The sequence below is a fragment of the Oncorhynchus masou genome, chromosome 26 (assembly GCF_036934945.1).
Source record: "Oncorhynchus masou masou isolate Uvic2021 chromosome 26, UVic_Omas_1.1, whole genome shotgun sequence".
NCBI classification, from domain to species: Eukaryota; Metazoa; Chordata; class Actinopteri; order Salmoniformes; family Salmonidae; genus Oncorhynchus; species Oncorhynchus masou.
This window is the reverse complement of record NC_088237.1, coordinates 17,910,659-17,927,582: the sequence shown is the minus strand read 5'-3', so window position 1 is coordinate 17,927,582 and position 16,924 is coordinate 17,910,659. Positions and strand designations below refer to the sequence as shown.

The 16,924-nt window shown below is 42.2% G+C and overlaps 1 protein-coding gene across 11 annotated transcripts in view; it reads right to left on the bottom strand.

Moving 5' to 3' along the window:
- The window catches only part of LOC135514923 (myotubularin-related protein 5-like), an 80,015-nt gene that overhangs the window by 24,184 nt on the left and 38,907 nt on the right, over positions 1-16,924 (bottom strand). For 5 of the 11 annotated variants that reach the window (XM_064938651.1, XM_064938658.1, XM_064938653.1 and 2 more), the window contains 10 exons: positions 15,068-15,097; positions 13,509-13,614; positions 9,273-9,405; positions 8,936-9,059; positions 7,787-7,900; positions 5,089-5,166; positions 4,717-4,830; positions 4,334-4,462; positions 4,133-4,231; positions 1,595-1,805 (listed from right to left, as the gene is read on the bottom strand). In XM_064938651.1, coding sequence (XP_064794723.1) covers positions 1,595-1,805; positions 4,133-4,231; positions 4,334-4,462; positions 4,717-4,830; positions 5,089-5,166; positions 7,787-7,900; positions 8,936-9,059; positions 9,273-9,405; positions 13,509-13,614; positions 15,068-15,097 — 1,138 coding nt within the window. The remainder of the gene's footprint in view (positions 1-1,594; positions 1,806-4,132; positions 4,232-4,333; positions 4,463-4,716; positions 4,831-5,088; positions 5,167-7,786; positions 7,901-8,935; positions 9,060-9,272; positions 9,406-13,508; positions 13,615-15,067; positions 15,098-16,924) is intronic. The other 6 variants (XM_064938654.1, XM_064938657.1, XM_064938655.1 and 3 more) reach the window with 3 other exon arrangements.

Here is a 16,924-nt window from a genome sequence, read left to right as displayed (position 1 = left end):
GAAATGAGCAGGATTTTTGAGGCTCTGTTTTTCATTTTCTCCTTATATGGCTGTGAATACGCAAGGAATGAGCCTGCCCAATCTATCGTTTCCCCAAGGTGTCTGCAGCATTGTGACGTATTTGTAGGCATATCATTGGAAGATTGACCATAAGAGACTACATTTACCAGGTGTCCGCCTGGTGTCCTCCGTCGAAATTGGTGTGTCATCTTCAACTGCAAGTCTTTTTCCAAGCGATTCACAGGAGAAAGTAGACATTCACGAAAGATATATCAATGAAGAGATATGTGAAAAACACCTTGAGGATTGATTCTAAACAGCGTTTGCTGTGTTTCAGTCGATATTATGGAGTTAATTTGGAAAACAGTTTGCCGTTTTGATGACTGAATTTTCGTGTTTTTTTGGTACCCAAACGTGATGTACAAAACGGAGCGATTTCTCCTACACAAAGAATCTTTCAGGAAAAACTGAACATTTGCTATGTAACTGAGAGTCTCCTCATTGAAAACATCTGAAGTTCTTCAAAGGTAAATTATTTTATTTGAATGATTTTCTTGTTTTTGTGAAAATGTTGCTGGCTGAATTCTAGGCTTATAGCTATGCTAGCTATCAATACTCTTACACAAATGCTTGTTTAGCTATGGTTGAAAAGCATATTTTGAAAATCTGAGATGACAGTGTTGTTAACAAAAGTCTAAGCTTGAGAGCAAATATATTTATTTCATTTCATTTGCGATTTTCATGAATAGTTAACGTTGCATTATGCTAATGAGCTTGAGGCTATAAATAGGATCCCGGATCCAGGATTGCTCGACGCAAGAAGTTAACGGACCTCTGAGACTATCACAGTGCAGGTGCATTTATACGGAGACTTGATTACACACAGGTGGATTGTATTTATCATCATTAGTCATTTAGGTCAACATTGGATCATTCAGAGATCCTCACTGAACTTCTGGAGAGAGTTTGCTGCACTGAAAGTAAAGGGGCTGAATAATTTTGCACGCCCAATTTTTCAGTTTTTGATTTGTTTTTGATTTATATCCAATAAATGTCGTTCCACTTCATGATTGTGTCCCACTTGTTGATTCTTCACAAAAATACAGTTTTATATCTTTATGTTTGAAGCCTGAAATGTGGCAAAAAGTCGCAAGGTTCAAGGGGGCCGAATACTTTCGCAAGGCACTGTAGATGTTTCACACAGAGGTGGTCTGAACACAGTGGCCTGTCTGGTGGACCCTACACTGAAGCTACACTGAATCCAGCTCAGTTAAACCCATGCTGAGAGATGGGTCACACAGAGGTTGTCCTAACTAACACAGTGGCCTGTCTGGAGGCCTGTCTAGAGGCCTGTCTGTGTCTGAATCAGCCTCTTTACATCAGGCATCCAATCCATCAGACACAATCTCATGTTGGCATCTCTGCTAAATTCTAACCCACAACCCAATAGGATTGTCTGCATCAGTCTTTCAACCATTCATTCACTGCACTACTTAATCCCACCATCTCATGCCTATGCTGTTCCACCCCTCAGCCCACACTATCCCCAGCAACCCCCTCCACTCAGTCTTTCCCACCAGCTTGGCACACTCACCCAGTGGGGGTCCGGAGGGCACCATGCCTTTGAGCTCGGCCTTGACCACGGGCGGGGCGGTCTGGAGCTTGGCGGCGGCGTGGTCAATGAAGAGCTGGACCGTAACGTCGTCCAGCAGAGGGAACATAGCCAAGTTCTTGGGGTCATTGTGACCAGGGCTCTCAGCTGGCCGCTGCACCTTATGCATGGCCACGGCAGGGTACGGGTTCTCCTGATGGGGGGAGAATAAAACATGAGCGACCATAAAGTTGTAGGGGGAGAAAGGGCAAAGAAAAGAGGTAAGTGGTCTCCTGTTATTTTAGTTACTACATTACATAGAAATAATTTGACCTATATTGTCGCAGCAATAGCATTTGAACACTTAGTCCATAATGTTCCTTGATCGGTGGTTAGGCTATTAGCTGGCCAAAAGTAGGCTACATGAAAAGTGCAATAGGACAATTGCATGTCAGCATGGCCAGAAAATATTTTAGGTATCTCAGATTGTTCATAGAAACTTTATTGGGAGGATGGGTGGTTGATACTCTTTGTACATTGTAACACAAACCATTTTGAGAAAATCCTGAAAGTGAACATTTCAAGGCCCTTTTTAGACCTGTAAATGCCTCCCCTGTAAGACCCAATGATCCGTACATGATACAGACATACCTCTTAGTGTCATTAAACTTCCTTATAGTGTTCTTGAAAATATGGAGTAATGATACCTTCTGAAATACAATTTTACACATTAATTTATTCAACATTTTTAGACATCGTTTTAAACAATATACTCTACAAGCAATGTTACCTCCCAAGAATGTAGGCACTTAACAAATTTCAGGTCTGCTGAGCACAAACTTGAACGCTGTGAAAATTCTGTGCAACTTCTAGTGCAAGTTTACTGTGAACACAGAGGCTGTACTTGGTTTAAAATACAGTTAACAGTGGCTATGAAGGCTACTGTGGCTATTTGATCATAATATAGGTCTACCAGAGAGGCCTACCATCAAAAACAATGGAGGAAATGCATCCCATAACATTTTAACATGGAAATAGCTGTTCTATCATTCAGCCAACGGTAGCAGCTAATGTGTGTTCAACATAGGCATACATTCCATGAGACTAAAAAAGCAAAATATGTAGGGATTGCCATTAACCTGTTTATGCACTTGTCATTCAGACAACAAGGTGACTGAAAATGTTGTGTTTGATATAAAATGTATTATTATTCCCATACCATTCTAAAACACAGAATCAGACAAATTATGCTACCCTCTGCCTATTGGCTACTTTGCTTATTCAAGCCTGTCTCAAAATACTACACTGCCCATTTAAGACAGAAAAAAAGCTCTTTATCTGACTTGCTTTTCAAAGAGGTCTAGAACTGCACATATTTTGTGCTCTTGCAGGAAGCAACCACTCCACTATTGCTGACTAGAAATGTGCTATAACTGGGCTAATAACTCACTTAATAGCCAAGAATACAAACAAATGTACACACCTGGACACATGCAAAACAAGTGCATCTACTCACTACCACTCATGCTGTAAACCCAGTCCAGTTAAAAGGGAATGGCACAGATCCATATATGGCAATGATCTATTTGCATACAGGGATACTGCAGCTCTGATTGGTTATGGCGCACCAGTCTGCATAAAGTATGGGACTGACTTGTTGATAGTGTTAACTAAAGGGGAAAACTAGAAAGTTGAGTGAAGTTCAATCTCGTGCTTCTCTGTGCGAGCTGATATTTCTTCTGCGGGGGAGCTGGGGGAGCTGTGCACGCGCAGAGCATAGAGGGGTCATTGCCTACAAGTACATCACATTTCCAGTGTGGGCTCTCTGCTACTTTTAAAGTTATGATACATTTTATGAGCACCACCAACACAACGAATGGGAAAATGAATTCAAAGGGAATTCCCTCTGCTGGTGATTTGCTGAATGTGCAATCCGACATGAGGCTGTGATTGATTAATGACCCATTATCTCAATTGCTATGTATAAAATGTATAATTTCTTCAAAAGTAGCAGAGACCCCACACTGGAAACTTTGTGTTTTAAGAGTATAGTTCCAAAAAATGTCTTAAAATAAACAAAATCAAAAAAGGGTACTTTTGAGATATGAATAGTAGTTTTAATGTTGAATAAATTAAATGTACTTAAAAAAAAAATAGAATCAAGACATACCCCATATTTTAAAACACACTATAAGAATATAATGACACCAAAATGTTGTCTGTATCACGTACAGTTCACGGATCATAGGTTCTTATTGGAGGCATGTACAGTATAGGTCTAAAAAGGGCCTAAAATGGATACTTTCATCATGATTTTTTTTTTTAACTATCTGCGATACCAAAAATATTCTCGTGGCATGCGGGCGTGAAATCGGCCAATACTGTTAAAATAACCACAGTGTGAGTTTTCAGGGAATTTTAAGCAAATCACAAAGCTCATCAGCATAAATTCTAAGCAACAAAAGGGTGATCGAATTAAGATCCTACATCAATAAATAAAATCAATAAACATGTTTTTCATTTTTTTTATGCACAACATACGTTTTTGAAGAGCTGCTCAGCCAGCTCCTTGATATGGTTCATGACTTTGTGCGGGCTGCACTCCTCCTGGCGAATACGCTCCACCTGATTGGCTATCAGCTGTAGACACGGGAAAAGACAAACAGGAAGTTAGAATGCTTTTTCCTTCACATCTTTACCACTGATTGGGGAGGTGTGTGTGTGTGGGGGGGAGGTACTCACATCATCGAACAGGTCTGTGGGTCTGTAAGGCGGCCCTCTCTCCGATATGAACCCAGCGAATGCCATACCATCCAGAACCTTCATCAGGAAGTCATCCTCAGTCAGAGCCCTCTGGCCCAGGAATGCAGCCTGGAGGAACACACACACACACACACACACTCGTCAGGCCGGAGATTCTTGGGATCCACTCTTCCTTTTTAAGTGTTAGACTCAAAACAGTTTGCAGGTCAGTTTAGGGAAAATGTTTTTGTCCTCCAGGCAGACATTAAAGTGATATATTCCATTGTGTTCATAAAGACCGTAGTTAGTTCCAGGCTTGTATGAACACAATGTAATATATCACCTTAGGAATAAAGTTCAGAGAGATAGAAGGTGATGTGTACCTTATGGAAGCGGATGACTGGTTCAGGGTGGATCCGGATGATGTGCAAACACCAGCGATAGCCATGGAACAGCTGGCCGAACAGCCACAGAAACACCGCCCGGATCTCCTTATCCTGCAACACACAAACAGGGAATTATAACATACTGAGGGGTAAGTATGGGACAGCTGGACAGTAAGCCTGAGATAGCTCAGAAATCCAGAGACCTTGCTGCAGCATTGCCCCAAACAAAGGGACAGGGACTTTCTCAATTTACATTTGAGCCATTTAGCAATGCTCTTATCCAGAGCAACTTACAGTAGTGAGTGCAATTGTATTCATTCTTTTTCCACACACACACCTTCCACCGAGGATAGAAGGGCTCAACATTACCTGGATCTTAAGTGTGGAGGGTTGTGTGGAGGAAGGGGGGAAGGCATGGTCAGCCATCTCCAGCTCTGGGTCCAACACCTACAAACAAGATGGCAGGAGTCATATTACAACAACATGGACAGAAATATCATCTAACAGTCTTCTCATTACATCTGTTTAGTTCATCAATATTATTCAGTACATAAATCCTACAGCAGCTGCTGCTACATTTTGGCATTCGGACACCGCTTCAACGGGTATCATAAATTACAATACGCTGTCAGAAGCTTTTAAGAAGATGAGAATTCTTGGAAGCCCCTCTCATAAATGAGACCGATGTGGCTTCAGACTAAGCAGCAAACACCCATTAACTAAATTAGCTGCAGAATCTCCTATTCACAGTACTATTTGTGTTTGGGGATGGTGAGGTGAATTAATTCAGCTAATCGTGAAGAGAGCAGCAGAGTACCTAGATAAGCCCACACCCAACGGTTGCTGCCCAACTATCTCTAGAAGCATCACTGAAACAACCTTCACCCACCACACTCCACCAACCCCCACATAATTTGTTTAATCATCTGGAAAAGTTAACTATCCCTCCAGTTGCAAAAACTATCGCTTTTCACGCACTGCAATTATCCTCTCTGTGCTGGTCTGGGTGAAGGTCACTGAGGCCTGTTATGTGAGCCGGCTGGGGGGCTGAGGCTTGGACAGCGCTGCACAGAGACTGACAGTGCAGGCAGACAAATGCAGGGCGGAATGGACCCCACGATCACACACACAATGTGCTTCACTGGTTATGGAAGGAAGCATGTGCATACACGTCACATGCACAGTGTTTTATTGACTCAGGACACAACAAAGGACGAGCACTTCCAGTGCAATTGTCCCTGCATTACAGGGCTCTGGTCTCATTCCAGCCATGCAGGGTCACCGGGCCAGCACGACAAGGCTCTATGGCCCATACAGTTTAGGACAGAGGGAGACAGGGGGAAGAAAAGAAAAGAGGACAGAACAGAGGGAAGTGGGAGAGGCCTGTATATTGTATTGCAGAATGGTCAGGTACCATCACAGGACTGGTTGTTCAGAGATGGAACAATTTCACAGTCCCTATTACTTACCAGAGCAGGTATTGGGAGGTACCTAGCTCTTTCCACTGTGTTGTTTTTCAAACATCTAGGAATGTTTAAACATGGCAATGAAGGACAAGGGGGAAGTATACTGGTTGAGGAGCAGCTCCTTTTCAATGTACCTCTGACCGAGAGGACACAGTAACAGCCTAACCCTGTCTCATTCTCTTTTGCCTCTTCTTGCTTTCCCTCTCTCCCCCCTTTCCCTCATTTGTCCCTCCCTCCTCCTCTCCTGTTCAGTCTAGCCGTAACAGATTGGCTCGTAACCGTGCAGATTGAGTATGGCTCATGTTTCATGCCCTCCAGCCAATAGAGATCATAGAAACCAGCCTGAGATAAAGCCCATTGGCCTCAGACAGACATCCTTGGAGAGTTAAAAGCATAAACACTGTATACTGTCACATGTACTAAAATATAATTTACCACAGACATGTGTCAAAAAACAACCAAAAATGTTTTTCTATAACAGTTAAGAAAAGTGCCAAAAAGCTAATGAAGTACGCATTTTGAGCAGTTCCGAGCAATGCCGGTCTGGCAATATTCTGAGCCATCTACGCAAGTCCATATCAAAATGTTCCTTCATATTAAAACATACAACTTGACTCTTATCCTGATAAAGAAATGAGGGAGGAAGACATTTTTATCAAGGGAATAATATGTTCCCAAATATTTATCATGTGGGACAGCATGTCAGATTCTATAATTCATCTTCTCCCTCTGGTCCAACTCTGATAACACAAACAGTTTGGGCTGTGGGAATCAATGCCAATGTCATACAGGCAAACAAATAAACCCTCTTTTGGCTCCAGATTGTAGTATCATTTCATTCATTGAAGATGGGAATATCCATTCTTTCATAATTCTTTATTGGACTACTGTGTATTACAGTAAGCTCTGCACATGCCAACTCACACCAATTGTGAAACTAAAAACAGACGTATCCTCATGAACAGTTCATGACTGCATTGTTTTTAGTTGTGTCTCATGGGTAATTTTAATATTGTAAAATATGATATTGTTTTATAGGGGTGTGTAATGGTAGTTCCGATACCTTACAATTAGAATTTAAGATTGATCAAAGTAATTTACCACACAAACCACGATTGCTTACAATATCAACCAGAATCATTCAATAAATAAAATCTGCCACCATGTGTTTGTTGTAGCTAATGATGGGAAAGCAATGGCATGGCTCTCCTCCACATAGAAACAAAAGCATAAAACCAGCCAGACACCAATGACAGGCAGGCCCAATCAGAAAATCAGATTAGTTTTACAGAACATGGATCTTATCTGAACAAGAGGAATTTCCAGATTGTGCTGGCAGTGAGAAGCTCGATTGCAATAAGGAACTTGATCTTATTTAGAAAAGGAGTTGGTTCAGAAGTAGTAAATCAACATCTCAATGTGATGCTGTGCTTAAACCACTATAGCTGTACATGGTTCAGGGTAATGCATAGTGGGAGTCCTTGTGTTGGGTTAACGTGCTGTACTGGAATTGGTGACTCTGACGTAGCTGTATGATGTGAAGGTGTAGAAGTCTGAAGGGTGTTGCGGTGAGGTGTGAGTGTTGTCGTCACGGTGGTTACCATGGAGAGGGCAGTCTGGGTCTGCTGCAGGAGGGGGTCAGGGAGCAGAGAGATGTGGACACACTCCGGGATGGTCACCGTGCCTCCGTCCAGGTCAGCGATGATCACATCCAACTGTAGAACAACACACACAGACGGCTCGGTCAGTGCGATATCTTTGATTGATCTTGTAAGAGATCACTGTACATGAGGCTAAGTGTGCTGATTGAGAACAGTAGTGACTGACAGACCCACAGACACACACACAAAAGCTTCTGTCAACAGCTGTTCATTACAGAACTTTACCTACTGCAGCAGTGAAATTGACCTTTTAACAGGCAGTTGGGTTGCCAAGGTGATAACCTCTCACCCCCTTACACTCCATCATCAATTGATCTGAGAGCCATGTGACTGTATAGTATACTATATTATACAGACAGGCAGTCCATTGTTAAATCATTGCATAACAAAGCATGGCGAGGGACCACATGTAGTTTAACGCACCCTAACCTAGACCTCAGAAACATGACACTATAACGACTGTCGTTTCATAGTGCTAAAACCCAATCTGAAATGTATTTAGTGCCTAGCCCACTACTGCTATTTTAACTGCCTTCACTCTAAAATACCTCTAAGTACCTTGTTTTTATTGAATATCCTTTTGTATTATTCTTTCCTCAGAGCTTTGAGATAACTAATGAAAAGCGATATACAAAATAAATATATTATTTGTATTATTCATCTTAACCATTAGTTTGTCCTGAATAACAAAAGGAAACTTTCAAAGTCATCCAACATTCCACTGGATATAGAATGAAGATATTTAAGTTACATGTCATGTATATTGCTAATGTACCTTGGCATGGTTTACAAAGACCGTTGTGTTAGTACTGAGAGGTGTTTAAGCTAAAAGAGGTTTCAGATGTCTAAAACACAGCTGATCTGGGTTGTTGAGTGAGATGAATTATAGATAAGGAAAGAAGGCCAGAGAACTGACAATATCCAATAAGCAAGATCGTACCACAGGCTGTCAAAGTATGGGGGGGCAACACAGAATTAAGACGGTCTTTACTGGCATCAGATAGGCTTTACAAATGCATATCACTGACGGAATATATAAACATGATCTAGAAAATAAATCAAAAAGAAGTATTGTAGATTGGAACATACGGTCATGCTACCCACCAGTTCCTGGGTCTCGGAACGGAAGAAAGAATTGACCCCGATGATGAAAGGCGTGGGCGTGCTCAGCACCTCCAGGAGTTTGCCAGGCAGGATGGGGACGTAAGTAAAACTGGTGGGAGGGAAAACAAGAGGAAATCAGATTTATCAGGAATCAGATTAGGAGATGATATGATAAGTGAGGAAATCACCCAAACTAACAAACCAATATCTTGTTAATCTTGTTAATCAAATTCCTGTAAATTCACAATATTAAAAAGACATCTATGAACCTATTTTACAATGAAAAACACACACACACACACACACACACACACACACACACCTGTATTTGAGGGGGAACATGATGGCCAGTAGTGCTCTGCAGGCATCTGTTAGTCTCTGGTAGCTGCTGGACAGGAACAGGATTTTGTGTTCCGTCAGAGCAGCACAGAACAGATACAGGACGTTCACTATACCTGAGAGCAACAACATAACAGAAGTACAGTATTCACTTCACCTGCAGGGAAAGACCGACTGCGTGGATTGTAAAGATCAAATGTATCTTCAAACAAAATGATCAAACATGCAGGCATTAAGACAGATATCTACAACCAACACCCCAAAATGACAAAGCAAACACAGGTTCTTAAAATTATTTTGCAAATTTATAACAAAAACGAAATACCTTATTTACAAGTATTCAGACCCTTTGCTATGAGACTCAAAATTGAGCTCAGGTGCATACAGTTTCCATTGATCATCTTTAAGATGTTTCTAAAACTTGATTGGAGTCCACCTGTGGTAAATTCAATTGATTGGACATGATTTGGAAAGGCACACACCTGCCTATAAAGGTTCCACAGTTGACAGTGCATGTCAGAGCAAAAAAAAAACAAGGCATGAGGTTGAAGGAATTGTTCGTAGAGCTCCGAGACAGGATTGTGTCGAGGCACATATCTGGGGAAGGGTACGAAAAAAGGTCTGCAGCATTGAAGGTCCCCAAAAACAGTGGCCGCCATCATTCTTAAATGGAAGAAGTTTTGAACCACAGACTCTTCCTAGAGCCTGGTCAAACTGAGCAATCGGGGGAGAAGGGCCTTGGTCACTGCCCGAGCTCTAGAGTTCCTCTGTGGAGATGGGAGAATCTTCCAGAAGGACGACCATCTCTGTAGTGATCCACCAATCAGGACTTTATGATTGAGTGGCCAGACGTAAGCCACTTCTCAGGAAAAGGCACATGACATCCCACTTGGAGTTTGCCAAAAGGCACCTAAAGGACACTCAGACCATGAAAAACAAGATTCTCTCGTCTTATGAAACCATGATTGAACTCTTTGGGCTGAATGCCAAGTGTCACGCCTGGCACCATCCCTACAGTGAAGCATGGTGGCAGCATCATGCTGTGGGGATGCTTTTCAGTGGCAGGGACTGAGAGACTAGTCAGGATTGAGGGAAAGATGAACAGAGCAAAGTACAGAGAGATCCTTGATGAAGTCTTGAGTGCTCTGAAACAGGTTCTCAGACTGGGGGGGGGGGAGACAGGTCAACGGCCCTAAGCACACGGCCAAGACAACACAGGAGTGGCCGGGCCAGCGCCGGACTTGAACCCGAACGAACATCTCAGAGACCTGAAAATAGATGTGCAGTAATGCTCCCCATCCAACCTGACAGAGCTTGATAGGATCTGCAGAGAAGAACGGAAGAAACTCCCCAAATACAGGTGTACCAAGCTTGTAGCGTCACACCCAAGAAGACTCGAGGCTGTATTCGCTGCCAAAGATGCTTCAAAAAAGTACTGAGTAATGGGTCTGAATACTTGCGTAAATGTAATATTTCAAAACCTTTTATTGCTTTGTCATTATGGGGGTATTGTGTGTAGAATGATGGGGGGGGGGGACACAATTTAATACATTACAGCCTTATTCAAAAATGTAACAAAATGTGGAAAAAGTCAAGGGTTCTGAATACTATCCGAATGCAGTGTACACACAGACAACTGTTAAAGTTTGGGGTGACTTAGAAATGGCCTTGTTTTCCAAGAGTGTCTAGTGTGTGAAACAGATGCCTCAAGTCCTCAACTGGCAGCTAGATTAAATAGTATCTGCAAAACACAGTCTTAACGTCAAAAGTGAAGCGGTGACTCCGGGATGCAGGCCATCTAGACAGAGTTACAAAGAATAAGCCATATCTCAAACTGGCCAATAATAAAAGACTAACATGGGCAAAAGAACACAGACACTGGACAGACGAACTCTGTCTAGATGGCCAGCATCCCGGAGTTGCCTCTTCACTGTTGACGTTGAGACTGGTGTTTTGCGGGTACTATTTAATGAAGCTGCCAGTTGAGGACTTGTGAGGCTTCTGTTTCCCAAACTAGGCACTCCAATGTGCTTGTCCTCTTGCTCAGTTGTGCACCGGGGCCTCCCACTCCTCTTTCTATTCTGGTTAGAGCCAGAATAGAAGGGAGTAGTACACAGCGTTGTACGAGATCTTCAGTTTGACGAGTTTCAGAAGAAACGTTCTTTGTTTCTGGCTATTTTGAGCCTGTAATTGAACCCACACATGCCGATGCTCCAGATACTCAACTAGTCTAAAGAAGGCCAGTTTTATTGCTTATTTAATCAGAAGTTTTCAGCTGTGCTAACATGATTGCAAAAGGGTTTTCTAATGATCAATTAGCCTTTTAATATGATAAACTTGGATTAGCTAACAACATGCAATTGGAACACAGGAGTGATGGCTGCTGATAATGGGCTTCTGTACACCTATGTAGTCATTCCTTTTTTTGTGTCTTTTTAAATAATCTGCCGTTTCCAGCTACAATAATCATTTACAACGTCTACACTGTATTTTTGATCAATGATGTTATTTTAAATTGACCAAAAAAAAGTTTTTCTTTAAAAAAAAAACAAGGACATTTCTAAGTGACCCCAAACTTTTGAACGGTAGAGTAAACTCAGCAAAAAAAGAAATGTCCCTTTTTCAGAACCCTGTCTTTCAAAGATCATTCGTAAAAATCCAAATAACTTCACAGATCTTCATTGTAAATGGTTTAAACACTGGTTCCCATGCTTGTTCAATGAACCATAAACAATTAATGAACATGCACCTGTGGAACGGTCGTTAAGACACTAACAGCTTACAGACGGTAGGCAATTAAGGTCAGTTATGAAAACTTAGGACACTAAAAAGGCCTTTCTACTGACTCTGAAAAACACCAAAAGATAGATGCCCAGGGTCCCTGCTCATATGCATGAACATGCCTTTGGCATGCTGCAAGGATGCATGAGGACTGCAGATGTGGCCAGGGCAAAAATTGCAATGTCCGTACTGTGAGACACCGAAGACAGCGCTACAGGGAGACAGGATGGACAGCTGATAGTCCTCGCAGTGGCAGACCACGTGTAACACCTGCACAGAATCGGTACATCCAAACATCCCACCGGGACAGGTACAGGATTGCAACAACTGCCCGAGTTACACCAGGAACGCACAATCCCTCCATCAGTGCTCAGACTGTCCACAATAGGCTGAGAGAGGCTGGACTGAGGGCTTGTAGGCTTATTGTAAGGCAGGTCCACAGACATCACCGGCAACAACATCACCTATGGACACAAACCCACAGTCACTTGACCAGACAGGACTGGAAAAAGTGCTCTTCACTGACGAGTCGCAGTTTGTCTCACCAGGGGTGATGGTCGGATTCGCGTTTATCGTTGAAGGAATGAGCGTTACACCGAGGCCTGTACTCTGGAGCGGGATCAATTTGGAGGTGGAGGGTCCGTCATGGTCTGTGTGTCACAGCATCATCGGACTGAGCTTGTTGTCATTCCAGGCAATCTCAACTCTGTGCGTTACAGGGAAGACATCCTCCTACTTCATGTGGTACCCTTCCTGCAAACTCATCTGACATGACCCTCCAGCAATTCAATGCCACCAGCCATACTGCTCGTTCTGTGCGTGATTTCCTGCAAGACAGGAATGTCAGTGTTCTGCCATGGCCAGCGAAGAGCCTGAATCTCAATCCCATTGAGCACATCTGGGACCTGTTGGATCGGAGGGTGAGGGCCAATCCTCCCAGAAATGTCCGGGAACTTGCAGGTGCCTTGCTGGAAGAGTGGGGTAGTATCTTACAGCAAGAACTGGCAAATCTGGTGCAGTCCATGAGGAGATGCACAGCAGTACTTAGTCAGTAGCTGGTGTGGCAACCAGCTGCATTGTTACTTTGGATTTTTATCCCCCCTTTGTTCAGGGACACATTATTCCATTTCTGTTAGTCACATGTCTGTGGAACTTGTTCAGTTGATGTCTCAGTTGTTGAATCTTGTTAATGTTCATACAAATATATACACGTTAAGTTTGCTGAAAATAAATGCAGTTGACAGTGAGGACATTTATTTTTTTGCTGAGTTTATACACACACACACACACACACATGCCTTTTCCCGCAACTCATCAAATATAGGCCTGTGATTTGCGTTCATTAAGCAATTGAACAATTGGTGAAGGTCTTTAAATCAAAGGAACATTGGACTCCATCGGTCCTGGGCTGAATAAACTGCATTGTGATTTGCCGTACCAAGCTGTCTAAAGAGATGGGCTACGCTGCTGCCGCTGACAGGGAGGGAGTCGTTGATGGGAGTCTGGATGACCTGTCGATCGCCCGCACCCAATGTTATAGTCCTCTAGAGAGAGAAAGAAAGAGAGGGACGCATGGAAAAATAGAACAGATAGTGTGAATGCTCTTTCTCGGGAAAATGGGGATTATCAACTACAGCACAATCACAGAGATTTGGAGTGTATTGAGGAGAAATCACAGATAAGAATCACAGGGGTTTAGCAGGTACATTAGAACTCCACAGTAACCAGCCATTCAGAGCTGAACAGGAGAGAACTGACCTATGCTGAACTGAGAAACCCATAGCAATGGGCCTTACCACAGATTCAAATCAGCCCACCATATTAAAATGGGCCTTTATGGGAGTCAAATACCAATGACATTCCAGATTGTCCATAGAGGGACATTTCCATTGCGATTTGGAAAGGGCAGAGTTCAAACATCTGAATGATTTCGGGGGGAGGGGGGGGGTCTTAACATTTGAAATGTCTTGTTGGTTTAGTGTTACTGGATAGTTCTTACGGCCATGTGACACAGAGGGAAGGGAAGTGACAGAATGATTTAGATTGTTTTGTTGTTGATTGTAACATTCATGAAACATCTTAGTCATGTAAACTTCACATTGTAGCACATACATTACATTTATAGCTTAAGAGAGTTGTACTAGTTGTTGTAAAATATAAGTTGCCATAATTTGTAAGTGTGATATTTATGTTGCATGCAATGTCAATGACTGTTTTGGATTTTAAGTATTTGCAAGACTGAAAAAGCATGTTAGCCGACATGAGTTAAGGCACAATTTGCACAGCATGATAGGTACCGTGGGTCTTGGCTGCAAATGAAGACCGATTACAAAGAGTTGCATACAGGACAGATAGCACAAGGTCAAAGAAGGCATCCAATACATCACATAGAAACACAACCACAGCAGCCTCGAGGACAGACATCACATAGTAATACAACAGAATATACAGAAACAACTGGAACTACCTACAGAGGCAGTATACCACAGTTGACAAGTAGGAATGCAAATTATTTTAAGTACTGAAAGTCTTCAAAAAATACATTTTCACTATAAAATAGGGAATTGATTTAAAAACAGACATTTTCAAATAAACTCCAGAAGCAGGAATCTACTGTAGCCAAATCTTCATTTAAAAGTACTTAAAATACAAGGGCCAAGTATATATATCTGGGAACGAAAAGGTTGGCGTGAGCTCATGCTCTCTACAGCAGCAGCAGCAATGGGAACGCAATGATCCAACTGTTGAACACCATTTCACCGTCACTCGTCTGATCAACAAACAATTAGATATCCTTGAATTTTTCCAGGCTACCAATAACAGATCGTAAAAAGATCAGCCATTGGGTAACAGACTGGGCCTTATCAAAGTGATTTGATTGGTTTTCCCTTGAGAGAGAGGTAGGTGAGATACATAGACGTAGGAGGATCCTGACAGAATTAGGGAAAGCTAGGAGCTGATTGGTTGAAAGGAGAATAAAGTAGTCAGGCGGCGTACCAAGCTCTCTTCTCTCTCCTCCTGGCACGGCTACACAAGTCAAGCACCCCAAACACACAGAGAGAGAGAGAGAGAGAGAGAGAGAGAGAGAGAGAAATACACCATAGGAGAACACACGGATTAAAGACAACAGGGTCCAAACAAAAACATGACAAAACAATGACAACACATTAACATGACATTACAAATATACACAGATGGTAACAGCGTGGCATTATGACATGAGAGTACAGCAACATTAACATAAGGCACAGAGTCAAACCAGCTGTCAACTTTGGGGAAATAAAATGGAAGCAGCCACAGCTCAGTTCAGCCACATTTAATATCTGACATTGTAGCTTAGGGCTGCGCGATAAATCAATATCAAGAGGTAATTACTTCTCTCAATAACCATATAAAAACGTTTACATTCATTTTTGTTGATGTCGATATATGCTGTACCTATTTCACCTCTGTGTCGCAGCAGGAACATGCGGAGAAGTGACAATGTGCACGTGGAGAGGTATACGCCCACAAAAAAACTCTTCGCACCTCAAGTGATGGCGTAGCCACTATCAACCATGAAAAATGTGTGACGTAGGCGAAAACAGTGGCAGTGATAGCCATGGAGAAGGACCAGCTTCCAACGAAGAAATTATTGATAAAAAGGGTTAAACTGTTTCAGTAATTTGGAAGTGGTTTGGCTTTTTGAAGTCTGACAAACAGCAGAGCAATGTTCGGTGCAAATTGTGCCGTAGACAGGTGGCTACGAAGTCTGGTAATACGACAAACCTTTTTCAACATCTTAAGCAAAATCACTCTTTGGAACATGCAGGAAGTTTGAGTTTGCGCCACGGTATTGATAAACGCCCCTCAAGCACCAGCCAAATCTAGGGATGTTTGCCCGAAGCAGTCAACACTGACAGCATTTATGCCGGGGCGGCAGTGTAGTCTAGTGGTTAGAGCATTGGACTAGTAACCGAAAGGTTGCAAGTTCAAATTCCCGAGCTGACAAGGTACAAAATCTGTCGTTCTGCCCCTAAACAGGCAGTTAACCCACTGTTCCTAGGCCGTCATTGAAAATAAGAATTTGTTCTTAACTGACTTGCCTAGTAAATAAAGGTAATGCCATACATGCAAACATCACAAATGCTATTATGCATTGCATTGCTAAGGACATGCTACCAATTAGCACAGTCGAAAAGGAAGGTTTCAAGAAGCTTATCAATTTAATTGACACCAGGTACATGCTCCCTAGCAGCAAACATGGAACGATTTTCCATGTGTAGCTCACAATAAAAAAAATAAAAAAATAGGCAAGTCAGTTAAGAACAACTTCTTATTTACAATGACGGCCTATCGGGGAACAGTGGATTAACTGCCTTGTTCAGGGATAGAATGACAGATTTTTACCTTGTCAGCTCGGGGATTCGATCTAGCAACCTTTCGGTTACTGGCCCAACGCTCTAACCACGGTGTGTTCAGGCATTCTTGAGTTTGAAGCAGATATGCACCTTTTAAACGCTATTTGATTAATAGCGTGATAATTATCGTTTTTAAACAAATATATCGATATCGTGATAATTTATTTGCCATATCGCCCAGCCCTATCGTAGCTACAAACATCCGATGAGTAAATTAGTCAGATGATGTGTTTATGACCTTGGGGTGAAATAAGAGAGGACTGAAATGTTATACTTGTGTAACATTGTCATTTTTCAGTAAAGTTACTTTAAAGGGGGAAATCTGCTTAGTTAATGTTTTACAGTTAATATTTCAGGAAATCAAATAAGTTATTTATGGAGATTGGCCCATTGACAGAACGTCCTTGGGCTGGTAACTAGGAGACATTGTGGAGACTAGACACAGTCATTTACA